Raw genomic sequence first — 25,284 nt, forward strand, 5'->3', positions numbered from 1 at the left:
GGCCTAAGCCGCGGCCAAGGAACGATTTGGCCGAGACGACGGACTTTAATCGCGTTTCAAGCGAGAATAAACGAGCTAACCTCGGCGATCTCTCGCGTGCGCCGAGGAGGGCAACACACTGCCTCGGTCGGCGGAGTTCAACGGCCGTAAATTTTGTTTACGAAAATCCTTTCGTGGCGAGAAGAGGCCTTGAGGATCGGTGCTGGCGGACTCCGGAGAGTGGGTGGCCCCATTCGCCTCTTCGACAATATATTAACGTGTGAATCGACAAATCTCGCCGTCGAAAGGTCGCCGATCATTGTCGTTCGATCGGCGAAGATCCGCCGAATTGCGGTCGCGTTTATATGTATTCAATCGTGATATTGGGTCAGTCAAAAAGGTCGGTTCGATTTTTGCGTCAAATTGTAATTGATTGCATTCGGTAGAAAGAAATTATTCATCAATCAAGTAATCATGCAAATTTTCTTTATTTCAATTACAAATGAGTGATATAAAATTTAACATTTATTGTATCAATTGTTCGATTAAAATAAGGAAAATTGCTAAAAGAAGACCGGGAAACTTGTGTTGCAGCTCATATATGTGTGATCCGCGGAGCATATGTCACAATCTAATACGTATAATCGCGAGACGCCTGTCAAAGTCGCACAGATTATGTGAGCTCTCGGAATGCAACACCGTCCGTTTCGCGATATCGCAGCATCCGAGGCTCGAGGGATGTCAGACGAGAGGAAAAACTATCCCCGAGCGCTTTAATTGCACAACGCGATGCAGCACATATTCCCATTTCCATGGAGATGTGGTTAGGTATGAATATTATAGTTAATAATGTCTGTACTACCGTGCGCGTATCTGCATAGAAATGCGAACGTGTGCCCTTCGCCTCTCCCTTTCATCTCTCGGCGGTCTATCCGACTTCTTTTACTTCATATTCCCGCACACATTTCTCTTCGGCGTAACCGCGGAGCGTAACACGGCGATAAACCGCCAAGTTTTCTAGCGCAAGCCGGTCTCTTTATAATACCCACGCGGGAAGTTTCCTGTCTGATAGTATATGCAGCCGAGAAAAGTACTGCGGTCGTACCCCAGGATTAATTAATATTTTACATCTCGCGCTACGGTCACCTCGCATCCTTGCAATAAAAAAAGAAAAATACCATGTATGTTATGCTGCTAATATTAGGAAAAACTATAGACTGGCGAGTAAATCATGAGCTTTGCGTGTAAATCCCTAATGCTAATTTCACCTCGGGATATAGTGTAATAACCCGTTTGCATCAACAACTATCTAACAATTGGTCTGTTCTTTATAGCTGTACTGCTGAACTGGTGCAATATGTTAAAGTGAGACAAGTATATTTTTTCTCACTCCGACTTATTGCACCAGTTCAGCAGTGCAGCTGTAAAGAACAGACCAAATATCGCACAGAGCAAAATAATTCGGAAAGGTTGCGGTCAAAGCATGCAATATGAATCGTCTACGTAAAGTTAACACCTCATTTTCAGAATCTTGATAATTCATGTTGTGCCTGTTCTCCCAAGACCTTTGACTTTCCGAGAAGAGGTCTAACTATTATGTAACACTCGAAACGATAAAAATAAAAATGAAACAGCTCCAATTTGTCACTTCTCTTGGATAATCTTTCTGAACACGAGCTGTTCATTTCACAAGGATCGTCGGGAATATAACAGTTTAATTGAGAACAATGTTAAAACAGTTTACATATGTTATAGGGACACATCACGCTCAAAATGCATCGTTAACATTACTTGTTAAGCCGAAATTTGTCAATTTGAAATCGTCGTCGAGCAGTCCTCTTATTATGTAACCAGAAATTAATCCAAGCCGTTGAACGTCTCGTCAGCAAATTGACGTTCAATTTTGGGAGAAGTAAACCTCGAGATCGCGGCACTTCTATTGTCCTGCGAAAATGGAAGAAAGGCGTGCGCGCGCGACACTTTTCAGGCGTGACGGGCTTTTCCGCGCGTGCGACACGGGCTTTAAGGGAACTTTCTATTTGCCTTCTTGGACGAGAGCTAATAACGACGGCCTCGCGACGACGACGTGTGTTCATACGTTGCTCCGGATGACGTTATCCGTTATCGGTTATCGGCCGCGACCGCGGCCGCGCGAATGCTCGGCGAACGTACACCGATATCGATTGCACTTTTCGAATCGCGCGGAACGCGGCGATTATTCAATCTCTCGAGTGACACACGCCGTTACGCGAGCAGCGCCTCGCTGTCTGCGATGCCTACCGGGGAGGCCCGTGAGTGCTAACCTCAGTGGTTCTCAACGCTGCGTTCCTCCGAGTGCAGCCTCGCAACGCGCGCATGGAAATCCAGCCGCTTAGCAACAACGAAACGCCTCGCGATGCGAGCGAGCGAAGCGCCCGGTTGCCAACCGGCAACCAGAGATGCAACGATGAGAACGATCGACCGTTGAGAAATACTGTCGGACAATCGGTCTTTTTGTTAAACCAACCCGAATCGGCCTCATTGGCCATTCGTTACAGGAAATGGACTATTATGCGTGGCTTTTTTGCGCCGGGATTTCGCTTAATTCGCTATCGCGCTGAAACATTTTCAGCAGTGATGAATAGTGCATGAATTCATTTTTTTCATTTCCGGGACATTTCACGAGGAGACCGCTATTCCAAGAGCTTTAGTTTTCAAGAAGAAAAAATTCTCGGTAACATTAAAACAATTATGCAATGTCATTCAGACAATTCTTATGAAAATAACCGTTCGTGATATTCTTAAAATAAACTCGTTTTAATAGGAATAATTTAATAAAAATTATTAAATTTAATAAAAAAAGGAGTGATGAATCTCTGTTTCTCTCAATAATTATTTCTGTTAGATGCAACTTTAATGACTTCAATAAAATCTTCAATAAGTTCTGCGTAAAAAAGTATATTATTAAAAATTAATTGTAAAAAGCGAATTAAGCTTACAGGATACAGCTATGAATAGTTCATATGAATTCATAAATACTTTCAGTAAATTATTACTTTAATTTATAATAATTTTTCTATTTTCTATTTACTAAAAACGAGAAGATCATTTTTTAAAATATCAAAAAAAGTGCTACAAAAATTTAAGTACTTAACTTATTATGTAATATACATGCATCGGCATTTATTGCTTCTATATGTCAACTATATGCTACTCTCTGTGCTTTCCTGTTTAATTTATTTAAAAGCAATGCAATATACGTACATATGACGCACGAGCATCGGATGTAACACGTTTTTTCATTATTTTATTAAATCGTTGCATGATTCCTTATCATTTTATTATCGATCATCAATTACCGCGATTGCCTTGTTAAGCTAGATTAAACATGTGCATCCTATAATGATCTATTTTGTGAACTTTCTTAAATATCTATATGCACATACGTGACTTTGTAGCAATCTCTTAATGTAAAAATAATACGGCGACAAGAAAAAAAAACAACGACACGTGTGTTTCATATCGCAGAAATTAGAGTTTCGCTATAAATTATTATAATGTTCCGTAATTTTTACGTGCGATACGAATCGAGTATCGCGATAATGAACTCTAGCCAAATTGTCACACGAACGGGTATTAACCCTCAACTGAAGTACTGCAATTTGCGTTACATAACCGGAGTTACCGAGTGCCCAGAGATGCGAGAGAGGGTATATTTCCATCATGTTGAAGGCCGACAAAGTGTTTTACCGAAGTAATATCTTATAATCCTCAAAGTGCATGACTTGCACGAAGGTAGCTCTCACGCCCGGATGAAATTACGTCGAGTCCAAAGAGAAATTAGATAGCTGCGTTTCGGTTGCACTTCCTACATTTTGCTCCTTTCCTCTTCCTCTCTGGAAAACCTGAATGACCGTCCATTCTATTTTAAATGCAACAACGTACAAGCAAAACGAACAGAATCCGTCGCGTTAAATTTCAAGTTTCTTTCAACGATCGAGTTTCTTTCAGTTTCAGACAACATCTTTTCTTCTGCGATGCTTTATTACATTGTAGCAAAATGCGGAAAAATCAAATACGCTTCTATTCGCAACTTGTTTATCCGTTAAAATGAATTGCAAAAACTGATAATGACACCCGACGTCGTTGACTTTGCGATTCTCGCGTGTCGTAGCGTAACACGGTTGCAGACCGGGATGACAGGTTTACCGGCGATGTAACGGCAATCAGCGCTTATCGCGGCAACGACCAGATTACTGGAACAGGGATACCTCCGGGGTGACGTCTGAATTATTTAATAGCGACCAAGTAGCATTTGCACGTGTCATTTCGCACGAGAAACGCTCATTTCTGTCACGATGAATAATGCACCGTACAGCGCAAAAAGAAAAGTAATATAAATTAACTCGCAAAAAAAAAGAGAAAAGAAATGACCGGAACTGCAATCATATGCAGCGACGTCGATTAATTCTCAATTTTATCGCTGGACTTTATACGTTTTTTCTCTCTGTTTTTCTTTGTCTCTCATATTTAAATAGCTGTTATTTACTGTTGAAAAAAATTTCGACTTTCGTATTATACGAAAAAGAACTTCCAGAGCAAACGGCAACATTTGGCGCTAAATGTGCGTTGAGAATACCAGTCTGCCGGATCTTTCCTTCTGCCGATGGCCCCCTTGAGGCAGAAAGAGATCGGGCCCCCTCGCAATCGACGGTTTTTACGAGCCAGGCAATCCACAATGTAACCGGTTGTTGCGACGATAAAACGCAATCGAACGACGAATCGCAACATTTTACTACCGCCAACGGCGGTCCAATTACGATCAATTTAACTCTGCGCGCGCGGAGAATTTCTTTCTAGCCGATCCGCACGAATCGCGACGCTTCAGAAACGCTAGCGAAACGAATCAATAAATCCGATCGATTCATTTTGCCCGATCTCGACGGATCTCACTCCGTCGGATATCTTATACGGGACCTTCCATCTTTGAATTTAATAGGCGCGCGTGCCCGCAGACCAGAGATGCTCCTTTCAGTCCAGATTCCCTTCAGCTAGACGCGCACGGTAAATTTCTGCAACTTTCAAAGCTAACAAATGAAATGAGATTGTTTCAATTTGCGCGTGCAGTCTTGTTTTCGAAATGTTTAACAGCGAGCGTATAACGCATTGCCGCGCGGCGATTAAATCCAAACATCCCTGGACGAGAGATGTCACGACCCGCGACCAGTCTGCGAGCGAGCCGTGAAACGGCGCAACGCCGAATCGCGTGTCCGCGAATGCGGCGAGCTCGCAATTTCGAGCAGTTTAGATTTCCAGAAGTACCGCAATTCCACTGCCGGCCGCCGCCGTCTTTTTTACCGCTCTCCGCCACTCACGGAACGAGCTTTTGTGAACATAATCGGTCGTTTGCCGCGCTTGTGACGAGAGGTGAAATTTCTGCCCGAGGAGTTGTTCGTGTCGCGACACAAGAGACGATTAACAAGAAAAACGTCCCTCTTCTTTCCTCGCCAACCCTTAAAGACGCACGAATATACGTGACGTGAGCCGCGTGCGTCTCTCAGCTCTCCAAACTTTTTGATTGAATATAAATGTTGCATTAGTAAATGCGATTACTCGATTAAAAAGCCTGCTTCCTCATAATAAATCCTCATAAATCACCAAGGATAAGTAACTGAAATGAAATAAGAAATGAATGAAGCGTATCTCACACTCTGCTAGTCTGCAGAGTTTTTACTGAAGTTTCCTTAACGCTGCGGAAAATGTCAGTTAAGGATTCACCCATCTGTCGATTCGACAAATGCAAGTGCCGAGTCTCTCGCCGAGTTGCGCGCCTTGACGCGTTACGCGTGTCTCTCGCGGCAATCTTGCGATTCGGATTAAAAACGCGCGCTTCTCTCGCACTCTCCTCTCGCGTCACTCGAGCGCGCGTTCGCCGTCACACGGAACGTGCCGAAGAGACGCGCGAACGAAACGGTTCGAAACTGGTTCATCGAAGTCGGCCGTTCCCGGCTGCGCGCGCGACGAACAATACGAACTCCTGAAGGGGGGGGGGGCGAGCAAGCGAGGGAGGAGAACGTGAAGGAGAAGAAGGAGCAGGAGAGGAGGAGCAGGAGCAGAAAGAAGAGGAGAAGGAGAGGAAGAAGAAGGAGAAGAGAGCCGCGCGGAGCACGTGAAAGGCGATTTAAAGGGAAAAAGGAGGAGGCGGCGGTGATGAAGAAGGAACGCGCGGCAGGAGCGCGGAGGATAGAAAGAAAGAGAGAGAAGCGGGAAGAGGAGGAAGGAGCATGGCGAACCGGTCGCAGCCTCCGCTCGTCAGCTGGAAGCTCAGCTGCAGCCGGGCGCGGTGACCTCGACGGTGCAGCGCGCGGCGGCGGCGGCGGCGGCGGCGGCGCTTCACGGAAAAGCGAGTCGATTCGCGAGCGATAACGGTGCCGCGACAGCGTCGTCCTCGTTGCCGTTTCCCTCCTGCGAGTTACTCCGCGACGAGGGTTTCCGGCGACGTGATGCGCCTTCAGATCAGACGTGATAATAGCGTGTTTACACCGCGCGATTGCGCGGACGATAAATTCGTAGAAAAATCACCTGATCCTAATCCGGGATTTGTTTAACAACGGACGGAGCGACGCTCCGGCTGGTATATAAGTGTAATACCACATTGTAATACGAGTAACAAGGGAGCTGGTGATTCTATAGTAATCTATGTAATTGACGTTAACGATCAATGCAACTTTCCAATCGTAAACGTGTATCTTTACAGCTATCGCTCTCTGTGCGCGCGTGCTAGACGTTCTATTAAGTAAAATATCTGAAATTAAGTAAAGAACATGCTTTTGCAATCCGTCTGTATCCATGCGAAACTGTTTGGTTTGAGCGGTTAATTAGGCATCGTGGTACATTTTTGTCGGGGACAAATCGGTTCCAGGCAAGAATACGCCATTAAGCGTTTGCGTGGTAGTGACGCGTGCGCGCACGCGGCACATTCTGTATAATTAAATCTCACAATAAAGGTCCGTGGAATGAAATTCGCGTGACGTACGACGGTACTCGCGACGATGCCTCTCGAGAGTGGCATAAAGACGAGCTACTTCAGGATGAATGACATTACACGAGATTACTTTGGTCCTCGCGGCTCGAATTACTTTGGCTTATCCTCAGCAAGAGATTCATAATGAGATCTCACGACTGGAATTCGACTAAACGACTGGCAGGTAACGAACAGGCATCGGGACACGTCACGACGAACAAGCGTTCTTGGTTTCGTGCACGGTGTTCTTGGCGAGGGTGTTGTTCGGCCCCGGGTCCTTTGTCTGTTGGCCAAAATTACGCGAACGGTGAATGAGTGCTCCCACCTGTACAATCATGCGCGCCACGTAACGCCGATTCACGTAATTTAAACGCGGCATTTAACGGCATGCCTCTTTACCGCGAATGAGCGAAAGTCAACCCTCAAAGCGAAATCGGGAGTCAACCTATCTCCCCGTATTTCCTATAAGTTATATATTATACATAGTTATAAATCTGTACAGTTTATATATGAGTCTTTAAAACGCTAACACCTCAGTGGAGTTATGATGGGTATCAGCTGTGAATTGCCTGCAAACTGCAAACAGCAAATGTCACTTTGTATTAACATCACCTCGCAATAAAATGCCAGTGTTTCGATAATTCTCCGATTACTTTCATTATATTTCCTCGTTATTATTAAAATAAAATACATGCCCGAGGAAGAAGTTTGCGCTACGACGCGAAGAACAAATTTTTCCTGCAGAGTTATCGAGCAGATATTAACTTCTCCGTAATTAGTCTCTTCGGGTGATATTGGCTGCTAGGCTGTACGGTATCGTCGACAAAGCGCGTCGTCGAGGTCAGCACCGGGAGGCCCGACACTGCGCGTCGCGGCGCCGCGGAACTGGCGAGGTGAAATCGCCAGTGCGCAAAGTGTCACGTACTCGTACGAGAGACTGAAACGTCATTCCTACTCTCGACAGCGGCAAAATGCGCGCGATCACGATGATGAGAACAAAAGATAGAGCTCATTTTTGTCCTTTCTTTCAAACGCTACTAAATCACGGTATACGTTCGTAAAGCTGGCTCGACAGAACGAGACAGTCGACAGGTGAACTCGTCGAGAGTCAATCGGTTTCAAGAGCATCGAAGCTTCAATCTTTACCCCAAAGTTCCAATTGTCGCTGAACGTACCCTGAATTCGGATGTCAAGGAAAGGGAACACGCTAAACTAGAATAACGGCAATTCTCGGAACAGAGGAAGAACGGTGACGTTTCCACAAGCAACGCGAAGCGGATGACTTTTTTTTCGCGAGCACGTCAATCGCATGATTCTACTTCGGCGAATTATCGCCGCGAGTATTAGCTCGCATCGTATATCGTACAAGCCGATTCGCCAGAACGTACGAGAGCGTTCGATCCTGCCGACCTCGGTTTGCGCTAACCCTGGTTAAACCGAGCAGCTCTTCCCTTCTCCGGCTTTGTCGTGCGTTCGCGCGACGACCAAGCCGTCGCGATCGCGTCGAAAACCAAATCGCTAATCGTCGGACGCGAATTGTCCGCCGCCCGCAAATTACGCGCGGTCACGTAATTCGGAGAGCGGCAGCGAATCCCGGAATCACGGCGCTCTCGCGACAACCGAGAGCTGTCATCGTCGTCAACCAAGCACGACGATCGCGAACGGGCGCTACATCACGTTCGGAGAATCGACGGAGAAGACAACGAACCGGTCGGTCGGTGCATCAGCTGAGAGCCCAGCTGAACCCAGAGAGAGAGAAAGAGAGAGAGAGAGCGGCCGCTGTAATAACCTCAACGCATCTCCCTCTCTCTCTTTCTCTCTAACACATATCCACACTTACACACACACATACACACACACACAAGTCCTGGCGAATTTCGCGAAGGCGCCATCGACCGGCTGATAACGGTTGAACACGGTACCTGGTGCGTGAGCCGGTACGTGCTGGTGGCTCGACGACGACGGTAATCCGCGAGAACTCCACCGGCGTTTCTTTCCGCGGTAACTTTTCGAAAGCCCACTCTCACAATGGAATCTTCCAGTAGACTGGCCGAGCCGGCAGCGGCGGCGGCGGCGGTGGCGGTGGTGGCGGCGGCGGCGAGCGGAGCCGAGCCGTTCTCCCTTGCGTGCGCACCCACCGTGCGCGGCGGTCGTGCACGGGTTTTTCGCGAGAGATGGGCGAGGGACCGAGCGCGACGTTGGCACGCGGTGTCGCGTGATGACAGACGAACGTACGCGTCCAGGAGCTTCCCTGTGCGTTCGCGACACCGACCGGCGGCGTTTTCCACGAGGAAACGACACTAGCAACAGCACGGGATCGCAACACGGTACGAACGGCGCGCGCGCGGCACACACCGCCGATGACAGTTCGGGGCTCGCGAGCTGTCACTTGGGCCGCTTCGGCGGCTGGCTGGAGCTGTCTCGCGCTGCGCCGCTCGCGCCATCTGCAGTGCCTGGCGGGAAACCGAGCTGAGTTTGAAAGCGGTGTCGGCCGCCTCCGCCGCCACCGCCACCGCCGCCGCGCGACGACGAACCGCCTAGCAACAAGATCAATAGGCTAACTTATCGCGCGTTACTCGAGCGGCGGTAATACCTTGCTGGATACCCTCATAACGAAGCGCGCGTGCATTCGGTGCCTTTTCATTAGCGCGGAATACCCGAGACATGCCGTCGCGTCGTGCCGGATCAAGCGCGAATCCCGATGCCGCGAGTACGGCAGGCGTTCGTCGGCGCGAAGCGGCCGTTCGCGAAATCCAAATTTAACATCGTACAGATCGTGCTAATTATAGTAATTATGAAATCGGTGCTCGATGGAAGCGATACCAGAAACGGATGTGCACGTACCTGGCGGTATTTGCACCCGACTGCGTTATTGCGCTTGGACGAGGGCTACAAACTGCGCGAGGCACGAGAGGAGAGAATTGATCGGGCGGGAGCGGTTGTCGGTGCCGAGATCGCGGCACTACGCCGCGCGTGTAATGGCGATTGAACACGGCACTCGCGTTACTTCCCCGAGACCACTTCCGAAACTTTCACGCGCGGGATTCACTTTCGGACGGCGGTAATTGCGAAAAACGCGGAGCGGCAGGACGCATCCTCGCGAATCCGTTGCGACGCGTTCCCGTGACTGATCGCGATTCGAATCCGGTCGAAGCGCGGTATTCGAAATTTGAAACGGCCGAATTACCGCGGCGGACCAATCGCGCCGCGGTAATTGGATCCATTCGTTTCAATTGTACCTGCGCTGCACTCGATACGGACGATACGGAATGAAAAAGCGAAGAAAGGTGCAACTGAACAGAATGAAGTTATCTGCTTTAAAGTGGAATTAAAATCGAGATGTTGTACAATAATAATATTTCGGCAAAAATGGCCGAAACGGCGAATCATCACGGAAAATATAAAATTGATGCTGTACACTTTGATTGGAATATATAATAATAATATGCACATACCTGCCGATATCGCGATGCGGTTATGCAGCGTGATTAGATTTTCGAGAAAGCATTTTTCCAAGAAAGAATAATATGAAGCATGCGATGGGTCATTCCACTTCGTATGGGCACAAGTGTATCATCGACATCACGGCAATTGCGATATTGATGTATAATGATATAATACATACATACATTATATATCACGTTGACACTTCACGAAATACTTTTAATGATACTTTGCGCGAAATATTCGCTTTCAAATAATAACAATCATAAGAAATACGAAGCGGTTTAAGTGCAGGCTCCGCGATTCGCCGCGACGTGTATATAACTGACCATAATTCAAAATCTAACAAAACTCGCAAACTTCACGTCGAACTGCATCGACGATCGATCGATCGATCGATCGATTGTCTAACCGATTTAACGAAAAGAAATTCAAAATAAGATTCTAGATACTTTAAATATCATAATTTATAAAAATAATGAAATAGATTACGATTAATCTTCTCAAAATAATTCTTTTAACATTGAAGGTAATATTAAAAGAACAAAATGCATGATATAGAGGTGAAATTTTTAACTCGATTATTTGTTGTTATTCATATAATTTAAAATACTCTCCGCGTAAATGTGAACGCGTAATATTCGAGAAAACAATGTACAATAAAAATATAAAATAAAAGCAAGATGTAAAAATATTTTTGCGCAGTTTTGTATTATTGTTACTTGATGTATTCGAGTTTCCGGAGAAATTATTTTAAAGGATCTAGGCTTTCGCTTAGAATAGAAAATAATTCAGGTATGGTTATTAAATAAATATAAATAAAAATTTACTTTCAACATTCGGGGGAAGTTTTAAGATTATGCGATTCTCACTCATATTAAGTAGCCAATATAAACACAACGCTTTATTAAAATAAATCAATGTTTTTCTAATCTTTTATTGTAACAACTGCGAGTTTTTCTCTCTCGTACAAAAAGGAACGTTCCCAAACATTTACAAGACGCAATGATTTTTAACTTTGCAAACGTATTGCACTCTCACATTGCAGTTTTATTTAATAAATAGTATCTTCGTCCATTTTTAATTTGCTCCCTCGATAATCGATAGTCTCTCACGATTCCCCTTTGCACTTGACCAGCGTACGTTTATTTCCCTAAACTGATACACGCACGCGCGCTTTCGTTCGGTCAATCACAATTTTATAATATTAATATGTAACTCTTCTATTTTTTTGTCACTTCGTTTCATCGAGAGCGATACAAGTCTAATGTCATTCCGAGGATACCTAAATTTCGATTGAAAGACGAGTAATTCAGAGGGATGGGGAGAATTCAAGGCATTACAGGTAATATTCACAGATACTAGCGGAAAGCTACGACGATGTCGACGTAGGATCTGCTGGCAAGATGTTTCTATGGCTATCGACGATTCGCATGGTGTTGTACCAACGACTGCGGCGACAAGAGGACGCTCTAGCTAAATCGTGCATTTACACTTATTGCAATCGCTTCTGAAGTCTCTGAGCGATTGCGGAGACCAGCGCGGCACCCTTGCCGCTTCCATCTTCCGCGTGGATCAACTTGAACTACAATCAGAATAAATTTATTATTATAATACAAAGAGAGAAAAGGTACTCGTCAGCAATGAAAAACATTAAGTATGCAGAAAGAAAAAATAAAACAGAATTATTTCTCATAAAAATCTGTTTAGAAAAAATAAAAGAGGAAATTATTTCAAATCATTACTGTTAAAAAGTAATGATTACAATTCTCGCTTTTAGGCGTTACTTCATCAGCATTTATTCAGCTCTTATCTAAGCGATACTCTTTCTCCAAGCAGAAGCGACTGTCCGATTTAATTGCCATTCGTTTTAATCGCGTACCTTCCGTCCCGGAGCGAGAAGCGAGATATATTTTGTCATCCAGCCCTCTAATCGAGGATGATGCTTGTACAGGGAACCGTCCACGGCAATCGTTACTTGTTCCCTGTCGATGCGGTCTAGCAGACTCGCGAGACCTGTGACACAAGAGTCGCATAAGAGATCGAGATTACAGCAGTTTTCTCAGAAAAAACAAATTAGAGCGCGCGTACAACTTCTAGTTATGCTTCGCTTAAAACGATTTTGCTCAACGTACATATCGAGACGAGAAGAGCGGCGCGATTGGAAGCTACCGCGCACACGTATTGGACGATCCTGATGTCATCCTGGTCCGGAACGATACCAAACTTTCCAAGAACCTCCTTCGTGTTGCCGTCACCGCCGTCCACTGAGTCCCTGAAGCGACGAGAACGAGAAATGCACGTTAGGTGCGCGAATTCTTCCGAATCAAGCGGTCAATTTAAGCTGACTTACTGTTCAATGTGCGACACCAGGTCGGTGGTAAGACTGCCGGGTGTTAGAAGGCTCTGTGGTGCGTTTTCTCCTACAAACAAAAGCCCCTCTTTGGTCAACCTCGCAAGTATCACGCGCACCACCTCACCGAGATATTTGCCGGCAATGTACTTTTCAAATCTAAGGAAAGAAGTCACAATGAGAAGGATCTTTTCTCATTCACGAGCCATCGCGTCCTAGGAACTAGTCGCACTGCAAGGATTTCTCGTGTAGAACTGTATGAGCGGACCTCTTTCTAGAACTCTTGGTTTCCGATCGTGTGTAACTCAATGAACAAAAAATAAAATTTCATCCCAGGTAAACATATTCTACTTTTTTATGTGTAAACGTAATAAAATTAATTATTAAATTGCTCTTTTCAGTTAAATAAAAGTAATTAAATAAAGGTAATTAATCAAGTTCGAAGCTCCACAATCTATAATTTCTTACGTAAATGGACCGACAAACGCATTAACTGATTAAAGATTACCACTACGGAATAATAATACTCATCCACAGAAAACATAATAATTACAATGTAATTATAGATAAGGCAACACGAGTTTGCTCACTTACGTAAACGAATTCACGATAAGGGAATTGGCGTCGTTCTCGCGGTCAAAATCCGTCTTGATAAAGTCTAAAACGCCGTTGTCGCCAAAAGCGCCCCACTCGATATCGATGATGACCTTGAATTACGAAAATCAGACTGATAACTGAGCATTTGCGCGTCTAAAATCAAGATGATATCGATGTAGACTTAGTTGTACAGACTCTACTATTGTACCAAATTTTTTAATAAAAAAAGAGAAAGGGAAGGAAAGAAGAAATGAGTCAAATTTAATGATTATAATGTTGGAGATATTTTCTACTATCTATTATTTATCATATGTACGTAAAAGAATGAGATTGAATATCTAAAGAAAATAAAATGTTTATTTGCTCATGCCATTCGAGTGATTCCTTATCGCAGCGACTTTGATAACTCACTTGTCTCTCGCCGTGTCTTTCAGTCTCCCAATGTTCAACCCTATCCGCACGTTCGAGGTAGCAAGCATTGCTGCCGGTTCCTAGGATAAGTCCAATCGCCGTATTGTGATCCAACGTCGAACCCTGCACCAGAGTACCCGTGGTATCGTTCAACACCGCCACGACCTTTACCTTCGTATCGTCTCGCCGATCCAGGGCCTCCCGTAGGAGTCTCACGGCGTCCTTGTTCACGGCATCGGGACAATTGAAACTTTTAGTCCACGTTACCAGGATACCGACGTCCAGCGAGTGTTGCACCATTGGAAACGAAAACGTGAAGCCTGGCAACAAAAGGGAGCACGGATTGCATCAAGAGGGAATTTTGCTGGAAGCGGAAAAGTACGCGAGACGCGAAAATTAATTGGACAAGCCGACTAATGAACGATTAAATGGAGCTGATCATATGGAATTATTAATAAATATATCCTTGATTCTCTGCAAGCAAGAGTGTTTTCTACCTTGCCTCGTCGCAGAGTCGCTATTTATAGATGAACGCGTGACGGTCCGCGTTAATTAAAGGTTTTACGTTCAATATCCCGACAGATACGTCGTAGGTATACGCAGAGTTCAATTTACCGAGAGGAAGCTCTATGTCCTGAAGGCCCTGAGCTATGACGAAATCACTGACACACTCAGCCAGATAGTCAAACAGAGGGATCGCTGAGCCAACCCTTAACTCGGATCCGATGTAATATCGCTTCACCTCTTGTCGAACAGGAGCACCATGGGCCAATTCCAGCAGGAGCACGCGGAAGTTGGTGCCACCGAGGTCGAGCGCCAAGTACAGACCTTCCTCTGTAGATATTCGGATTCACACATTAGTATTAAATTAAAATAAGATAATCCTATTAAAAACATAAAAAATCGAAGATAATATAATCCTTATAAAATTATTAAAGCACTTTTGATCGAAATTAAGTGTCCTTTTACTATAACTTGACGTAATAAGTTTCGAAAAGACTAAAGACAATTTCATTTCTTTACAAACTAACTTTGCATAAATGTTAGACATATTTCAAGCATCTCTTTCCGTCTTATTGAGAGTAAAAAAGTTACGAAGATTCTCATTACGCATGAATTTGAATAAACTCCAAATAAGAGAAAGATTAATATCACAATTTTTTATTGATATTATGATATTAATAGATTGTGATATCGTTGTCGCAATAAGACATTAACGGATCCACCTCCCGTTCCGTTTCTACCGATAATGATGTCTTTGCCAAGTAGCGGTAAGGCTTATATCGGGATATAAAGCGTGTGCCAGAGCGATATACGATATCGTTGTGAGATTAAGCGCAGAAACTTCGCTAATGACCTGTTCCATCGAGCAGTTCCGGTATATAGGTGTTCTCCATCTGCAGCGAAGATGGTTGCTGGTGGATTCCCTTGTTCATTTCCGAAATGAAGACGTCCTGGATCTTCCTGGCAGTCGCCGCGGAAAATCGCATCTTCGCCACATGGTTCTCGATCTGCCAGTAAAAGTATTTTTCTCTTTGAAAAACTCGTTGCACATTTAATAGCATGCTACGTGCACGTTTCATTTTGTTGATTCTTGCTAAATATTAAAAGAAAAGTTGCATTATAATTTTTGTTTAAAGCTCAGCAATAACGTCTCGACTATGACGTCATTCTAGAGAAAGAACATTTTATTTTTTACTTCAAGATCTTTATTGCATGTCGACTTAATCTTTATGGCGATCCCGTCATCGCTATTCTGTAAAAAAAAAGAAAACTTTCCACGATCCATAAATCTTGCCGGCACCTCGGCAAACATATCCCGCGGTGCTTGAAACAGGCGGTATTGTTTACACTGTCGTGTTATTACGCAGTTTCTAACAGGATTCTAAATAGACAGAGAGCTGAGAGAAACTCATGCCTTCTCCCGCAGTGTACGAAGATATGCTGAATTAATTACATCTGGCGTAACAAACAGGATTTACATTACATTTACACATACACGCACATTCGAATGGACGTATCGCTGTTTGAATATTCTTCCGTAACGAGATTAATATACGTCGTTGTCTTTTAACGTGTCACGTGACGTATATGTATGACGTTCATCAAAAACAGCTGCTTATATTATTATGTACAAGTAACGGAAGTTGATACAATAAATTTGCATATATTATTTTCCTTATGAATCAATTGTTTTGAAAGAAGAAACTATTCGCGTTAGCACTACGTATGCCTACGAGGCTACGCTGAGTACTTCGTATATCAAAGCAAATAATTGTAACGCAATTGCGTGAAGAAATGTCAAGCGCGATTTTACATAGGTATATTGCTTTGTCATTTCTTTTTTAGTTTATATCGACGTTTACAATGTTACTTAAATTGCGCCAAAAATAATGTTGCAAATTTATACAATCCTGTTTTGTAATGATAATAGCTTTTAGATATAACACTAAGAGTGAAAAATGTTTTAGCGTAAACTAGTTTCATTTGTTAACATTACATGATTAGTCGCAAGACTCGCAAGTAATGATGCCTTTAAAATTTGATTTTAGCATGTAAATTTATGACAAGTTTAATTACATTTGCATCGTACATTTCTCGCTTTGTAAAGTATGATAATATAAGGTAAACAATTTTCCGCGCGAATAAAATTATTTCGTGGTTATAAATGTTGAAAAAAATACTGGATCACATTAATGCGACAGACGTCAAAACATCATTCCTTTCTCCCCGAGTTGATGGTTGCTAGAAAGATCATGCTATCTGCACCGATAAACCGTTCACATGACTTGAACTTTTAACAACGCAGGATTTACTTCTTGATAACCCTGTGACTTAAAGAATAAGATAAAAACCAACGATTTGTGACGGAAGCCACGATAACCCCGAAATTCGATTTAATCCAATCTTATCCGAGTTGTGTTTTAAACAATATACCAGACACATAAGCATAATTGTTCATATGTATACTAAAAACATCTCGTAGGTCCAATTCTTCATTGATTTTTCATTGATTGAAAATTAATAAGCTTCCTGTTATTCTTACAAAATTCTAGATATACGTAATTATAATAAATTTCACTAAAAAAAGATGCTTTCAAAAAAGAGAAAGAGAGATGCTCCCAAATCTTATATTTTACTCGTTATTCAGAAATTATTACATTTATTATTAAGTTTCACTCGACTTAATGTCCATCGAAAATATTTATCTGTAATCTCCTCATACTGCGTAAGTGTTATGTAACGTTATGTAATATCGTACGATCCACAGATATTAGCAGTTAGAACGTATCAGATTGTTCTCTGGCGCTTCAGCCAAAAAGAAGTTCTCACGAAGAAAAATTTATCACGTTCCATGATCCACGTCTGCTATAAATTACATGATACGATATCTAATCATGTACGTGGTATGATTAGCATAGCTGAAGCGGAAAGGTACCTACGACGTCCTTTGTCATTAAATTTTTAAGTTAACAGTTTTAATTTATAGAGAATTAAAGATATCATTCATTGTAATTTATGCATAATTCAAAATCGGATGCAACAATTGAACAGTTTCTTTTCTCGATTGGCTTTGTACATGAGAAGATAATGATATAATGATGACATAATGTTGTGTATATGAAAACAAAAAACAGGTATATAATCCAAATAAACAATAAAGCATATAGGCTTTCTTTTTGTATCAATTTTTTAAAATGTAGATTATTTTTAATTAAACTATATTTTGAATCTATTGTTATTTCTTGAACATCGTTATGGCTAAATCAAATATTCATTGAAGAGAGATTAATAACTTAAGGAATTAATGTTAATCATATAATAAAAAAGATTAATTAACTGCACGTAAGAATTTCTTGCTTCTCCTATGTAATATCGTCCTTCAACTTTATCGTACGTGTATTAGTGTTATGAAAGAACAAAGGATGAACAATATGCGGAATTAAGTACCGAAGATAAAACGGATGTTATTTATGATATAAATGTAATGCGACCAACACACGCGCGCGCACGTATAAAATAGTTCTGGGATTTATACTCACCTTTTGTCGTCTAATATCATCTGAAAGTATCAGCCCCGATACTTGAATTACCTCGTGGAGCTTATGATCCGGAGGGACGACCATATCGAAGACTTATCGAATTCCTGAAAAAATTAAATAAAAGAAATAATCAGAAAAGCTTTCGCAGAATGTCAGAATTCAGACTTGAGGCAAAGCAAGACGTATCTTTGTGCATTCAGCAATCTTTATTTTTTTTAAATCTTAAAAAAAAGATTTAACTTAAATACGGGATATTATGATATATGTACGATAGATTTACGGCATTACAACAAAATACGTTACAAAGTTAACGTATGTCAAGTCAACACCTCGTTAATAAAAGCTAGTTATAATTATTATTATCTATTATTAATTAATATACCATTCTGTTGTAATGCATAAATAATTATAATATAATTTCGTTCTAAATAAAATATTATCTCGAATAGACATAATATTTACTATCTTAATTACCTTTCCCTATTATCAACACAATAAACGTCCAGTCAATCGCAAGTGCCGTTTTATGCGTCAACAGGGTCATAACTTTATCAATATATGTCACGTATAACGAGAGAACAAATGTAATCTATCAAGCACAGTTTCTTCTCTTAAAGAATATAACGTTCCGATTTTCTCTTTTAAATCATCATTTAATAAAATTATCCTACGATAATTGATTACGTTCATTGTTCTCAGTTGGAAAGTTAGGACTGAAGAAAAATTTAGGTACATTATTTTATGATAACATAATTCTCTATGCTTCTCTATTCTCTCTATCTTCCAAATGGTTTAAGCCTTTGGTCATAACGTACAATACTATACGCATCATAATAAATCAATTAACGTTGCCGATTAATGGAAACTCGAAAAAGTAGAGCATGCATTGTGTCAGCGATTGCATGTAGAAAAGTGTCATTAATTATTATAATACTTTACTAAACATCATATCGCTAAATTTTAAGTACATATATTATAACATGAAAATTGAAAAGATGTTGATGAGATAACAGCGGAGCAATTAAATACAATTTTCAATATCTTCAATTTTCAATAATCAAAGTCTTAAAAAAGAACACTACTTTCATCAAAATTAATTTTTTAAATTAAAATTGGAACTACTTAATTAAAAATAATGATAATCAATTTTTACACGGTCTTAAACTAAATCACAGTGAAAAGGCTTTTAAAAAGAGAATTATCACAAAGAGAAAAAAGAGAATTATCACTGTTAAGACCATTCTGGTTGCGACCGGTTCACCGATAACGATTCTATACAAGCTCGGTTGCTCATTCAAATGGATGTAAGAGGTCTATTCTGTAAAAATGCTCTGTAATGCTGTATCTCTATAAGCTATGTAGCACTGTAGAGCAAGAGAGAAAGAGCGACGAGCGAAAAGAAGAAAGAGCTGAAGAACTAAAGAGCTACAGAGCTTATAGAGCAAAAATTTTCTTACAGAATACAGGGCTTAATTTATTCGTGGATATTTGAGCAGCTATTTATCGAATACATATTGCCAATGCTAACGCCACGAAATTGCATTATATATATGTATATAACAACATTATATCGATGATTATTTTTATGCCTATATAAGCGATGTCATGAAAGTTAAACCAGTTTGTCGAGCTCGATTGGTTGGTTCGAATAACTTGCCTGTCTCATGTGGTCATTATGCGTAATTCTTTTCATTTTCAGTTTCTCTGATTTTACAAGCCAGAGAAATTGTGCAATCATCATTACTTAGCTCGGATGTATTTATTTTGAACATGCTGTATCATTACAACGCATTTTGAATGTAATTGCAGATTGCAAATTTGCATGTTTAAATAATTAGTCGCAACAAATTAAACAAACCAATCGAACAATGAAATCTCTTAAAATAGGTCCATTTTCTTAAGTGTAACTTAAAAATTCGATACAAAGTGTTCTATTAGTATCAAGCATTCAATAAGTGATGCATATGTAAAAGTTCAATAATTCTTTTTTTGACATCGACTGTGAATGTGCGCTTGTCTGTCAGCTGCATCAAGATCTGAGTGAATCTGGAATCTGAGTGCGAATCTGAGGATCAGGTGGAGGAAACTGCGAAAAGCGACTAGAATATTCTGTCTGAACTACAAGCCGGTAGCGAATGAGGCTCCATTGGAATCAATTGGAAGGTGCAAAACGTCAACCGAGATAATTCAGCCAGTTGACCCGCCGTGATGATTCTAATCCAGAGTGCAACACGCACACTCGTCGTCGCTCCCTTGTGCTCTCTCTTTCTTCCTTGATGACGAGTGAAGCATTTCACAACTACCTCGCTTCCTCGCTTCTTTGTGACAGACAGGAACTGGTGTGCGAAGTGTACTCGCAACAAGATAACGTTTCTAGAGAGTTTACCATTGACTATCCATCCTTCATTTATCATACTCTGCATCCATCAACGCACCAATGCGTTAACAAAACTGACGCAAGCGCTGTCCACGCCGCGAGATTAATGAGACTGCAAGGATCACATATAATTTCAGCCAGCCACTTTATTGGTATTAAATGTCACGTAAGATACTTTGCGGCTTTACGGATTTCGTACAAAACTGACTCTTTAATTGATGAGATAAATTCTTTTTCCATTAAAATTTAATTAAATTCCATTCTTTTACATTTCTGATGGTTTCTTAACATTAAACATCTTGACTTCTTATTTACCTCAGTTCAAATTTCTATTAATATTCATTTATAATTAGCAAAAATAATAAACTATTGCTGAAGTGTAACTTGTAAAAGTCTTATTTAATTATATAAATTCAAGATTGCTGTGAAATTTGTTTGAAAGGAAAATTGTATCAGAGAGTTTCGAACGAAGAATATTGCCATGTATATCAAATATATCTATTACGGAACATCCTGTATTTGAACAGATAAATGTGTAAAGGAGCTAAGATGTTTCGTAGTATTTTAACTTCTCTGACTTTACGACGCCGTAAAATCAGAAGCTCAATATGGGGAAGTAAATCAAACTACTACTACATTATTTACACGGGAATCTTTTCATGCATAAATCAATTTGCGAGACACTTTAGTGATATCGTTGTACATTCGAGATCAAAAGATAAAACAAAAGCAGGAAATATGATTTATCTTCATTGTGAGAGCAATGCGTGTAATCGATGTTGTTACAACTCTTGAAGATTAGGTCCGGCGTCAAGTGCACTTCAGTTATCTAATCGAGTGTGCTTCTCCAAAGAGCGCAACTCTCATAAAGAATCCGTATGCCGTTTGAATAATAGGACTTTCGTAATTCATGACTATTATCGACAAGGGCATCGGATAAATCCCAGCGAGTTCGGGAGTTCAGCGCAGAAACATTTCGATCCTGCCTCGGCGACTAACTTTTGATTACTAACATTATTTTTTAATTTAAGAGTCTAATTGCGTGTACTTATTTACTCTGGTTTCTTGCCAAGACAAAGCTTCGTTTATAATATTCCTTAGTTATATGCATTCATCCATTTCGTTCTATTGCACATTTCTGCTTAGACTAATACGTATAAAATTCTCTTACTAACTTACTAACTTATCTTATATTTTATTCTATTTAAAAATCTAATTAAATTTTTAATTCTTGGCCTTTCGCAATTAAGAGTAGAACGCATGTACTTAAGAACAATTTAGCAAAGGGTTTAGCAAAGCGAAAGCTGAAACGACAGATTCCTGATTCTCCGAACAAGATAGAGAAGCCGAAGTTGCATGAATGACATCATGATGATGTTGTGATAACGACTCTGTCAAACGAACGAAATGCAGCAGACGTCACGCGAGCTGGCGTAAAGTGATTTTTACAACAGTTTTAATTTGCTCGTAATTGACGCCTTAATAACATATGTCGTCTTGTAATGACTGTGACGAACTCGCAGTACGGTTCGATATCATCTATCAGCACTCGGCTTGGTTACGGCCGAAATATCGCTGCCGACGATCTTACATCAATTATGTGATGTATTTCGAAAGCCATGCGTTGGATAAACACGCCGATAAAGCAATGGATTGTACTTTCATTGGGAACCTTGTGATGATCGGCTAGAATGATAATTCTTATGCATACGTTCACTGTTCTGCGCGAAAACGCGCGACTTCAATTCGAGTCTCTCAAATGCAAATGCACGCGCGTTACATTAGAATTACATGTATCAGCTGACGCATGATTTCTTTTATAAAACATACGACAATTTTATTAATCCAGATTTTAATATGATTGTTGAGCATTTGAACTGCCAGAGACTTTGTTGAAACTTTCACGATTTTAATTAGAAAATATAATAGCGGAGTAGATCTTTTTCACAAGAAAAAACTTCGCGAAAGAAATTCAAACTCTTAACTGATTTCAACTACTCGCTTATCAAAAGCACATGCCGCGAAATAGATAATGAGACTTTTCGTTCCGTCCGGAACGTCAAACAAAAAGAAAAAACGAGACTTTTCGCGATCTAAAAATCTAAAAATGTGCAATCTTAGAGTTTGGATCGTTAGTATTATAGCACGTTAAAATGCGCAGTTTCAATTCGAAGTTCAATGTGACAAACGCAACAAGCGGTAATTGAATATGTATTGGAAAATTTTATTCCGCGATTGAATTCCAATCGACGACAAAACATTTCTAACAAGCATTACGTATTACAAAGTGTAATATCCGGCGATAATGCATGCAACATTTCAAGGACCCACGTGGTTCTCACCGGCAAAGTAAACATCAAAGAAGTGAACCTTGCGTGTTCATGATCTGATATTGCGATGACATGATTTTAAATAATTCATTGGCGACTGTTATTTGCCCAAATTAACGTCAAATCGCAGCATTCAGTGGATCACGATAAGCTGCGCGATTCGCAAATCCATTGGAAAATTACATTGACGAGTCCTTAACAATTTATTTTTAAAAAGATGCTATTTCCGTAAATTTCTAATACAGTGACCCCGATTTCGTAACTACTTTGCTCGTTTTTTTTGAGTCTGTTAATAAGGAAATAGCTGTTCCTCGTAATTTATTAAAAACAAGTCAGAATGTGAAATGTAAAGCTCACTTGTATTAAAATTTATAGCGTCAGTTGCAATGTCAAGAGCACCACGGAAGTGACCTAAATCGGAAGATTGGAGTTCCAACCTCCGATCGATAGACTGCGCGTGGCATCCCCCCCGGAGCGAAATATTAGATCTCAAAAATAAAATGTTACTCGAAGCATAAATGAAAGGGAAAATTCGAGAATGATTTTAATAAATTTTTACATTGAAATTTTAAAGATCCAATTATAAATTTATTAAAAATCTGCTTTTAGTTTCAATATACTTGACACATATTATAAATGGGTGCAAAATATTAGATTACTGCACACGTAAATATCGACATCAACGAGTTTCGTATAATTCTTCAAAGAGCGAACCGTCATTTGGTCATTTACAAAAATATGTTCCGAAAAAGCACAATATTTTACGATATTTTAAAGAAGAAAAATAGATGCTTTACCAGCAAGCAAGTTACGAAAAATATTCACTTTATGTGTACATATCTTGGAAAGATGTGACATTTTATAGACAGAACATTCTACCAAAACAAGTTTCCTCAAAACCGGACCATCTCGCAATGAATCGAGCAACAAAGCCGCGGGAGAAATTCAGCTGCGCTCGCCGGTCTCATAATCCGGCCGTGAGTATCGACAAGCTGGATTGGTCCAATCGCTCCGGCTCGCGTGACCCGGCGAGCGCATCTAAGGGCGACGCTGCGACTTACCTGACCTAGGTACTTGATCTGGCACGCGGAGTTACTTCCGTTCCCCGTGGTTCTTAGCAGTTAATCTTCGCAGATCGACGACTCGCCGGCTGCTGGTCTTCCGCGTACTTCCTGTTTCTGACGCGAAGCTCTCCGGCGTGTGATGCACCACGTGGGTGAAACAGTGAGAAATGTACTCGCGACGGTCGAGCGGCGACTGGTCGTGTCTCCGGCGAGCTCTCCGCGTGCTTCCACGACCAGCTGACCCGCGGCATCCACCACTACTAGCCACCCGCGTCACGCATACGCCCATACACTCTAACTAATGCGTAAACATGTGAGCATACGCACGTGAATCCACGTGAATCTGCTCCGGGCTCCGCGTCACATCCACGTAAACACAAGACTACTATTGGCGCCTTGCGATTGGCTGATATTATTTTTGTATTGCCATCAAACTTACGGCCATGTGCGGATTTGTTGATGAAACACAGTTTCTTGTCCCGAGTGTTTTGTGCAAATGCCGTTAAACTTCATCCTTCTCATCTTGGATCCTTGACGTTGAGTGCTTTCTATTTGCGATCAAGCCAATTGAATTAAAATTCCAATATTCTAAAATTCTAAAGTGTTAAAATAGCCTTGTATACCTTGCAGCAGTTAAAGTTGTTACGGTTGGCGATTTTCTCTCTCGAAAGTTTCTTGGAATCGCTTCCTGAAGTTTCTCAACAAGTTTTTTTTACATATCTTCGAATCTTCATAATCCAGATTTGGATCAGATTCTAAAAAGGCAATTATATTTCTGGAGAGATTACTATTCTCCGATCTCATCAAGTAAACCGGGCAGCACTGAACTGTCTGTTCAGCGGATACAGAAAAGAGGCAGTCGAGACCCTTTTTGGAAAGAAATGTGTGAGGCAAGAAACGTAGCTTTAAGTACACAGACATCGCATAAATTTTGCGCTTTGCAGTACGTTCACATTCGTTTTGAATATCATCAGATACGTTTATAATCGCACGTGGCTATTCGTAACAAGGTTGACTCATTCATTCTCAACCTGAGACTCAGGTATCATACGTACACATATGCTGCGCAGGCGTAGGTAAATGCGTCAATATATAATCAGACAAGTGATCAATCATCGCTCAAGAGAATCCGTCGTATCACCTCCTCAGCTTTCTTATCCATTCGCCCGCACTATCTTCGAAACCGGCCTTTTGCCATATACGCGTTATCTTCAACGGTGGAAATAACAGTAAACATTGTTTTATAATCGATGCTTGCTTTCAAATAAATCTCACTAGAGACAGATATTTGCTCATTAGTATTTACGCGTGGACGCATAAGTAAATAAACAATTAAAACGATATAAAAGAATGTAATCGACTAGCTACATATTCAAATTTGAGAAAAAATATTTTTCAATTATAAGCATGAAAAAAGTTATGTCAAATATGAATAGAAATTTATTATTTAACAATAGCTGTTAAATAATAAATGCGCACATTAGATTATTCTAATCAAAGGCTAACAAGATTATTCTAATTAAACGTAGTCGATACGTGTATTTAAATAGAATCTACTGGTTCTCTCGTATCCAAACTCTCAAAAGACGAAGCTATAAATTTTGTGTAAATGCTTAATGATCGTTGTGATAAAAAGTTGTACGACGCGCAACGGAGATACACACGAAAATGCATACGAAATAT

At 41.0% G+C, this 25,284-nt stretch overlaps 2 protein-coding genes across 3 annotated transcripts in view; both read right to left on the reverse strand.

The window, feature by feature from the left end:
• The window catches only part of LOC105275432 (sestrin homolog), a 178,977-nt gene extending 169,941 nt beyond the window's left edge, over nt 1-9,036 (reverse strand). Inside the window, exon 1 of the mRNA XM_011332248.3 lies at nt 8,905-9,036. The gene's annotated coding sequence lies outside the window, so the exon portion shown is untranslated. The remainder of the gene's footprint in view (nt 1-8,904) is intronic.
• A 2,272-nt stretch (nt 9,037-11,308) lies between these two features.
• Nucleotides 11,309-25,012, reverse strand: LOC105275433 (hexokinase-2). Of its 2 annotated transcripts, XM_011332251.3 has the most exons (11): nt 24,225-25,012; nt 24,041-24,149; nt 17,831-17,934; nt 15,145-15,298; nt 14,403-14,621; nt 13,788-14,107; nt 13,374-13,486; nt 12,780-12,938; nt 12,562-12,701; nt 12,309-12,442; nt 11,309-12,011 (listed from the first exon to the last, which is right to left on the reverse strand). In XM_011332251.3, the coding sequence occupies exons 3-11, from the start codon at nt 17,912-17,914 to the stop codon at nt 11,922-11,924; spliced, it is 1,413 nt and encodes a 470-aa protein (XP_011330553.2). In that variant the 5' UTR covers nt 17,915-17,934; nt 24,041-24,149; nt 24,225-25,012; the 3' UTR covers nt 11,309-11,921. The 2 variants fall into 2 exon arrangements, with proteins under 2 accessions (XP_011330553.2, XP_011330552.2); XM_011332250.3 differs by lacking the exons at nt 24,041-24,149; nt 24,225-25,012 and adding an exon at nt 23,599-23,888.
• Nucleotides 25,013-25,284: the final 272 nt, after the last annotated feature.

Source organism: Ooceraea biroi, chromosome 3 (assembly GCF_003672135.1).
Source record: "Ooceraea biroi isolate clonal line C1 chromosome 3, Obir_v5.4, whole genome shotgun sequence".
Classification (NCBI taxonomy): Eukaryota; Metazoa; Arthropoda; class Insecta; order Hymenoptera; family Formicidae; genus Ooceraea; species Ooceraea biroi.